The 9,318-nt window shown below is 41.9% G+C and overlaps 1 protein-coding gene across 1 annotated transcript; it reads right to left on the bottom strand.

Annotated features, from left to right (window-relative positions):
- Positions 1–2,755: 2,755 nt before the first annotated feature.
- Positions 2,756–6,114, bottom strand: LOC110518420 (urocortin-3-like). Its single transcript, XM_021596023.3, has 2 exons — positions 5,061–6,114; positions 2,756–4,755 (listed from the first exon to the last, which is right to left on the bottom strand). The coding sequence occupies exon 2, from the start codon at positions 4,747–4,749 to the stop codon at positions 4,288–4,290; it is 462 nt and encodes a 153-aa protein (XP_021451698.1). The 5' UTR covers positions 4,750–4,755; positions 5,061–6,114; the 3' UTR covers positions 2,756–4,287.
- Positions 6,115–9,318: the final 3,204 nt, after the last annotated feature.

The raw sequence follows: 9,318 nt of genomic DNA, 5'->3' as shown, positions 1-9,318 counted from the left end.
GATTTGTAGCAGGGGGAGTAGTGAGCTGCGCGTAGATCAATGGTCACCAACCTTTTCTGAGTCAAGATCACTTTCTGAGTCAAAATGCCGAGATCTACCGCTCTGATTTGTTTATGAACATGACTTAAAAAATGTAAACCTATGCATCATTAACCAATTAAAAACATTACTGTAGCAATGAGGTTTGTGCAGTAAGCTATAGGCCCAATACATTATCACCGCATACTGGCTTTGCTTGAATTGACCAGCCAATGCATTGTTTTTCGGGAAAATTATATTTCAAAATTTGAGGTAGGCTATATGATCACACCGGTAATAGATCCATTGTTGTATTACTTGTGAGGCACAGCTGAGTGAGTATACATTTAAATAATTTGCTTTTTATTTTACTGAGCCGATGGTGCCTGCATCTGAGGGACAGAGCAGCAGACTGAGGGTCCGTCTCTCAACATCCCTCCGCTCTCCCTTTTCTCCACTGACACTGACCAAAAAGGGACACCGTCTTCCAGCTGATGGCACTGCATTATTTCTGTCTCATGCACAAATTAATGTTGTTACTCATATGAATAGAGAAAGTGAAATATTCCTCAATATAAAAAAAGACCCAAGCCGGTAATAATAACAACGCCAGCCTATCAACACACTTCCCTACTCATTCATTACTGCTGTGCTGATTGTTGTAGCGTTGAGTGGAAATAGGAAGAACGCTAATTTTATGGGTTATAAAAGTGTTGAATACAAAGTGTTGACAGTGCTGAGTAAAAACTTAAACATGAACTCACTCATAAACACAGCAGCTCTTTGCTGTATTCGTTGGCAGTTTCTCTCTAGTCATGGTTTTAAATGTTTTGAAATCTCACAGTATCATTTTTGCCGTAGCTTTCTTTTATGCCTGCTACCTTACTACAGACTCGGTCATCTGAGCAATCTGATTGGCCAGCGGTAGCATAGTGCACTTGATTTCTTCTCCAGGCCCACGGGGAAGTGGTGGGAGTTTGTACCTTCGGACACATGAAATGGCAACAGTTTGCCTATCTGGCGCCAGGGCAGCTGAAATGTCTGCACCTACCACCAACAGCCTGAGACCAAGGACTGATCACCCCAATCCACAAAAGTGGAGACAAAGTTGACCCCAATAACTACCGCGTCTATATGCGTCAACAGCAACCTTGGGAAAATCCTCTGCATTATCATTAACAGCAAACTCATACATTTCTTCAGTGATAACAATGTAGTGAGAAAATTTCAAATTGGCTTTTACCAAATTACCGTACGATAGACCATGTATTCACCCTGCACACCCTAATTTACAAACAAACAAATCCAAAACAAAGGCAAAGTTCTTCTCATGCTTTTGACTCAGGGTCTGCTATATAAATTGATCGAAAATGGTGTTGGGGGAAAAACATACGACATTATAAAATCCATGTTCACAAACAACAAGTGTGCAGTTAAAATTGGCAAACAACACACACGTCTTTCCACAGGGTCGTGGGGTGAAACAGGGATGCACCTTAAGCCCCACCCTTTTCCACATATATATCAATGAATTGGCGAGGGCACTAGAACAGTCTGCAGCACCCAGACTCACCCTACTAGAATCTGAAGTCAAATGTCTTCTGTTTGCTGATGATCTGGTGCTTCTGTTCCCAACCAAGGAGGGCCTACAGTAGCACCTAGATCTTCTGCACAGATTCTGTCAGATCTGGGCCCTGACAGTAAATCTCAGTAAGACAAAAATAATGGTGTTCCAAAAAAGGTCCAGTTGCAAGGTTCACAAATACCATCTAGACACTATTGCCGTAGAGCACGCTAAAAACTATACATAACTCATCCTAAACATCAGCACCACAAGGTAACTTCCACAAAGCTGTGAACAATCTGAGAGACAAGGCAAGAAGGGCCTCTACACCCTACCAAAAAATACTTGAATCAGTTATTGCCCTTTGTGGTTGTGAGGTCTGAGGTCCGCTCAGCAACCAAGAATTCACAAAAGCATCCTCCGTGTACAATGTAAAACACCAATACCTGACCACTGTGACTGACCCAAAATTAAGGAAAGCTTAGACTATGTACAGGCTCAGTGAACATAGCCTTGCTATTGCGAGAGGACGCCATAGGCTATGGGCACACTGCCCACAAAATGAGGTGGAAACTGATCTCCACTTCCTAACCTCCTGCCAAATGTCTGACCATATTAGAGACACATATTTCCCTCAGATTACAGACCCACAATAAACGGATATCTATTAGGTAAAATAACAGTGTGCCGTCGCAGCAGCAATCAAATGAAATGTAATTTAATTGAAGCAAAGATTACGGATATACTGACAAGATACATGTCTCTCTTCCCCAACAATGGGAGTCATTGTCCACAAAGAGGCACAGCGGGCTGTCTAGCTTCCACCTATCCTTTGTTTGGATTGGTGGATTAATGCATGTCATTATTGTAATCTTATTTTGTATATATTCGACGAGGGTTGTTAACTTCACCCTCCTGTATTCAATCGAGAAAGATGCTATGCTACTAGCCTCATGTCATGAATATGCATAGCCATTTTGAGACAACTCTGATATAAAGTGTGTTTTCTCAAAGTTACCAGGATGTCCCCATGAGTGACAGAACACTGAGCCAATCATGACGCAACAGTCCGTATTTTCTGCTGGCTTGCCCTACCACCATAGAAAGCTGAGATTGCCTGAAACACCTGCATTTTGTAGCTGCCTTACTCAAGAAAACAAAAAAGAGACCATGTTTGTATACAGCTTTATTAACTCAATGATACACATATTTTTTTTTACATTGTTTGAAAACTGATATATGACACAAAATAACATGCAATACAGGCAAAGCCAATTTTTTTGGCAAAAAAATGTGGGTCTCAAAACAAGTGGGGCTCTGTCCCACCAGCCCTGAATGACGGGTCGTCACTGGGGTTAGGTATGAAATCAGATCTTTCGACTTTGTGGCTATGCCAGCTAGTGACCACACTGCAGAGCTGCCAAACTCCTAACCTGAAGCTGGTTCACACATTCAAGTTTCCATATAGGCTCACTTGTTGTCATAATAAATGCAATTTTTAATATAACACAATGTAATAATAAATAACATCTTTAAATGCCTCTAAAATATTTAGAGAGGGGGAAATGTAATGGTCACTGATGACTCCCAATTGTGTGTGTGTGTGTGTGTGTGTGTGTGTGTGTGTGTGTGTGTGTGTGTGTGTGTGTGTGTGTGTGTGTAACACACCTGTGTTTAACGCACCTGAAAGCTATAGCATATATAGGGACGATAATATATTTAGTTCATATAGACAAAGCTGTTGTTTTCCATTGGCTGACTGACTGACTGACTTGATTATGCCTAACACCTAAATTACAACACCTTCTAAATGTGAAAATGGCCGTTATTGAAGACAACGTTTAATTCATCTGCTTTTATTTGAGGAAAAATAATCCCTTTGTGTATAAAAATAACAGACATTTGATGATCAAACATTGAGGCTACCATGCATTTTCCTTGAAATAACTCAATCATTTCACATTCTAGCGTCTATTCACAAAGATATATAGGCTAACTCGCTTCTCTTTACACTAAATATGCCGCAACATGCGTGCGAATTTCAATGAAAGCAATTTGTTCACAGAATTTGTATTGTACCGTACTGTCCTGTATTTCAAGCATATGCATGCCTTGCTTTTCCTATAAAACGCGGGCACAAATGAGAAGAGATGCAAACCATTTCCATTGACAGGCTAATTACACTTTAACCACTGATTTTATGCATATGCAATTGACATATTTCCTCATTTGCCTTATCTAATTTCAAAGACCCCTCTCATTACAACACATTTCCTGGTTCGATCTTTAACACTCCAGTGGAAGACTAGAAGTTGTATATCTTTATAGGGCCTAACCTTATTTTGAAAGTACTTTCATTTTAATGAATGGAAATGTATATTCTGAACAGAAATGAAAATCATTCAGTGTATAGACTAGTTCAAAATTATCTCGAATTGTCTTTTGATTTTCATTCAATTTCAGCGATTCTAAAATGGAATAGGCCTGTACAGTAAACAATCCAATTGTACTTCAGAAAAGTACATCTCAATAATCCCTATGTTTCATATTTAAATTTGATAGATCATACCCACAGAAAAAAAAACATCTCACAAATACTGCATCTGAAAGTTTGATTTGAGGAAAAATAAAACTTCCAGCAAAACGTATTTGTCAGAGTGAAAATCTAATATGTAATGGATAATCAGGGTAGCAGCTTCAACCGTCTACTGTCTCTTCCTTCGTCCAATCTGCGCCATCAGACGCGCGTTGTCGGCCGCTTTTGCGCGTAGGTTCTTGGACTTTTGGATGTCAAAGAGAATGTTCATGATGTTGGTGGGCACATCTAGAGACAGGGTAAACTTGCGTAGCCGATCATTATTAATGCTGTTCTGGAACATCTTACTCCTTAGCTGCGTCTGACTGAGAAACCTGTAGTTGGCGGGGTAAGTCGACGTCCTTTTCTCCCGCGACTCTGCGGAGGAGAGAGTGTCTCCGGACTTGAAGAGGGAGCCCAAGCTTTCCGACACTGGGAACGTGTCACTGGGAACGTCGTTCGTCTGGACCTCAGCTAGTATGTCATCGTCACAGAGGAGGTTGTAGTCGCTCTGGTACAGTCTGAGACAGAGGCTGGAGGTTGGCGCGCAGAGGACAGCCAGCACAACCAGGGTTCTTAGGAACGGCATCATGATGTCCTAAGCGGTCGGAGAGAGCGAGAGAGAGAGAGAGAGAACCGTTCGTTTATTGGTCACTAAACTTTAAAAGTTCCCAGATATCTGACAAATATAACCCTGTCCATGTTCACCATGCGTAAAGACAATAGTCCAAACGAGTAGATCCGTTTTATGCGTTATTGTCTTCCCTATTGTAAAGGATATAAAGCAACACTTTATGGTTTAAAAATGATAAGATCAATACATTAAGTGAATGGTATTGAAATATGTAACTATATTCATGATTTGAGCACACGGAAATGTCCCAGATCAACAAAATAACTTACCAAGTTCCGTGCACTGTAATTCTAGAAGTCAGTTTCCGCCAGAAAGTCACGTGTGACCAGTACAAACAAAGAAAAACACTCTAGATAACAATTGAATAGGCTATAAAATATTGACAATCCCAGCGTTTTAAAATTCGGGCTTCCCTGATCTCCCAACCTCGTTCTCGCCTTGTTCTTTCCGCGTCTTCTGATCACGAATTTGGCTCGCACGTCCATTCGTTTGGAATTCATTCGTGCGCCAGAACTAACGTCATAGGATTGACATTTTTGGTCTCCTCTCTCTCAAAGATCACACACTGACTCTGATGCGTTGATACCCCCTTGCAATGATCCATTTCGTCATCCCTTCTGATACTTTTGAAACCCATCCGATTTATCCTACAAAGCTATTTGCAGTTTCAAACGTTATAACCATATTGTGTCAGCCAATGTCATGTTTTTCCAATAGTTTCAACATAGCGCTCGTGAGTAGCCTAGAAAATGAAAAACTCACTACTTGTTGATGCTATGGCATTCAGCACCATGGACAGCTCCATGCGCACGTTGGTTTCCATTGCGCACGACGCTTTCCATTGCGCGGTGCACAACCTTCCGAACAATATTTTCAGATGTTTACCTTTGGACCTTGATTCTCTTGTTTAAAAAAGATCTGCCAATCAAGACAAATAAACATTTGTATTAAAAATAACTTTTTAGGAGGTTATCTTGTTTTTACAGGCTATAGGGTAGGGGCGTTGCACAGATCAGAGTAGGCATGAGGAAGGATAGAGGGAACTAAAAGATGTCTTGGAATATTTAATGAGGTAAACAACAGGTCCACTTCATGAGCTTTCAATTAAAGTTCCTTGAGCTTATCTCCTATCCTTAAGAGTATATAATTAACATAATCCGTCAGTTTAAGGTAAATATGTCATTTTTTTCGCCACTTTCAACCGCAGAGCTACAGCGCTGTGTATCAGAACAGGAGACATCCCAAAAATCCGTCTTCTCACTAAAACGTCTGTAGCGTCCGAACCGAGTCGTGACTTGGGTGAATGTATAGGCAAGGACAGCGTTCATCTCAGCAGGCAGGCTCATCCACACTGTGTGCCCATATGGTTGCTGCCCATTATGCCCATTATGCTGGATACATCCTAGTCCGTCTTTGGTTTTGAGCTGATTGTATCAAAATGCTTAATTCAGGAAATATGTCATCAAGCATGCTTTATAGAAGGGTTGACCTCTGCTGCTGTTAATTCACTAAGGTTCCGTGTGACTCACTTGGTAAGAGCATGGTGCTAAAGCAGTGAGTTCAATTAACACGTGTCACAAACTGTAAGGCGCTTCTGATAAAATAGTGTTCTCAGTGACATATACAGCGCCTTCAGAAAGTATTCACAGCCCTTGTCTTTTTCCACATTCTGTTGTTACAGGATTACATTTACATTTGTTTTGTCACTGGCCTACACACAATACCCCATAAATCAAAGTGGAATTATGTTTTGTCGGCATTTTTACAAATCAATAAAAAATAAGTATTCAACCCCTTTGTTATGGCAAGCCTAAATCAGTTCATGAGTAAAAATGTGCTTAATCAGTCACATAATAAGTTGCATGGATCCATTAAAAACACCATTTCAAAAAGATTTAACCACAAGGACCAGGGAGGTTTTCCAATACCTCGTGAAGAAGGGCACCAATTGGTATATTGGTATGAAATAAACAGACATTGAATATCCCTTTGAGCATTGGGACTTTGTATTATTATTATTTTTTAAATCAACCCATCCATCAACCCCCATCTTCAGATGACAAAAATCATTTTTTGTTGTTGTTTTTACAACTTTTTGGTCATATTTACATACATTTGACATATTACATTTTACCTACATGGTACATGGTGAAGTTAATAATTACACTTTGGATGGTGTGTCAATACACCCAGTCACTACAAAGATACAGGTGTCCTTCCTAACTCAGTTGTCAGAAAGGAAGGAAGCCACACAGGGATTTCACCATGAGGCCAATAGTGACTTTAAAACAGTTACAGAGTTTAATGGCTGTGTAATAGGAGAAAAGTGAGGATGGCTCAACAACATTGTAGTTACTCCACAATACTAACCTAAATGACAGAGTGAAAAGAAGGAAGCCTGTACAGAATACAAATATTCCATAACATGCGTCCTGTTTGCAACAAGGATAACTGAAGTAGTACTGGTAAAAATGTGGAAAACCAATTAACTTTTTGTCCTGAATACGTTTTTTATTTTTTATTTAACCAGGTAAGACCCATTGAGGTTAAGAACCTCTTTTGCGAGGGTGACCTGGCAAGAAGGCAAAACAGGAAGTAGCAGCATGTACATAAAACATTTACAAACTACACCCAAAATATAAACTGTCACAAGTTACGGATACAATTAAATATTAGAAACAACTGCAGCTATCACAAACAGTGTTATCGATCAGAGTCTTAAAAACAGGCAAGGACACTAACTCCCCTAACTTTAATATCTTTTGAAGCATGTTCCAGGATGAAGGGGCATTATGGGAAAAATATTGTTTCCCCATCTCAGTTCTAGCCTTCGGAACAGACAAGGACAGCAGCGACTGTGAACGAAGTGACTGAGCTAGTCAGTGTGATATGTTTCGGGCAATTCCAATACAACACATTACTGAGTACCACTCTCCATATTTTCAAGCACAGTGGTGGCTGCATCATGTTATGGGTATGCTTGTAATAATTAAGGACTGGGGAGTTGTTCAGGTTAAAAAATAAATGGAATGGAGCTAAGCACAGGCAGAATCCTAGAGGAAAACCTGGTTCAGTCTTCTTTCCTCCATACACTGGGAGATTTAATTCGCACCGATTGGTGTCACCTTGTTAGTAAGTAGGTGTTGTACCTGTGCTGGCTTGTCCATCTCATTAGTCGGGAGATGTTACACCTGTGCTGCCTTATCCATCTCTTTAGTCGGAAGGTGTTACATCTGTGCTGCCTTATCCATCTCGTTAGTTGGAGGTGTTACACCTGTGCTGCCTTATCCATCTCGTTAGTCGGAGGTGTTACACCTGTGCTGGCTTGTCCATCTCGTTAGCCGGGAGGTGTTACACTTGTGCTGGCTTGTCCATCTCGTTAGTCGGGAGGTGTTACACTTGTGCTGCCTTATCCATCTCGTTAGTCGGAGGTGTTACACTTGTGCTGGCTTGTCCTTCTCGTTAGTCGGAGGTGTTACACCTGTGCTGGCTTGTCCATCTCGTTAGTCGGGAGGTGTTACACCTGTGCTTGCTTGTCCATCTCGTTAGTCGGAGGTGTAACACCTGTGCTGGCATGTCCATCTCGTTAGTCGGGAGGTGTTTCACCTGTGCTGGCTTGTCCATCTCGTTAGTCGGGAGGTGTTTCACCTGTGCTGGCCCAGGTGATATTTAAAAGTGGCTGGCCAAGGTGATATTTAGGAGTGGCTGGCCCAGGTGATATTTAAGAGTGGCTGGCCCATGAGATATTTAAGAGTGGCTGGCCCATGAGATATTTAAGAGTGTGTCATGTATTGTCATGTTGTGTCTCTGTCCTTTCCTTTCACCCTGTCTCCCTCTGCTGGTCGTATTAGGTTACCTTTTCTCCCCCGCTTTCCCCCAGCTGTTCCTTGTCTCCTCCTGACTACCTCATCACCCCGTTTCCCACCTGTTCCCTTTTTCCCTCTGATTAGTCCCCTATATCTCTCTCTGCTTTTGTTCCTGTCCTTGTCGGATTCTTGTTTGTTGTGTTTCATGCCTGAGCCAGACTATCGTCATGTTTGCTGTAACCTTGTCCTGTCCTGTCGGAATCTGCCGGTCTATCTGAGCCTACCTATGTTTGGTTATTAAAGAAGCTCTGTTTAAGTTAGTTCGCTTTTGGGTCCTCATTCACTCACCGTAACAGAAGAATCCGACCAAGAATGGACCCAGCGACTTCGGATCCTCTCCACTCAGCCGTCGAGATCCAGGGAGCGATGCTAGGCAGACACGAGCAGGAATTGTCTGCTGCTCGACATGCCGTTGAGACCCTGGCCACCCAAGTCTCCAACCTCACAGAACAGGTTCACCATCTCCGCCTCGATCCACCGGCCACTTCCAGGGCTTTCGAATCTCCGGAGCCCAGAATCAATAACCCGCCGTGTTACTCTGGGGAGCCCACTGAATGCCGCTCGTTCCTCACCCAGTGTGATATTGTGTTTTCTCTCCAGCCCAACACTTACGCCAGGAGCACTGCTCGTGTCGCCTACGTCATATCTCTCCTTACTGGAC

The sequence above is a fragment of the Oncorhynchus mykiss genome, chromosome 21, assembly GCF_057628025.1.
Source record: "Oncorhynchus mykiss isolate SJ-2025 chromosome 21, ASM5762802v1, whole genome shotgun sequence".
In the NCBI taxonomy this organism is placed as follows: Eukaryota; Metazoa; Chordata; class Actinopteri; order Salmoniformes; family Salmonidae; genus Oncorhynchus; species Oncorhynchus mykiss.
Note: the sequence above shows the minus strand (reverse complement) of the source record. Positions and strands in the feature narration are given on the sequence as shown.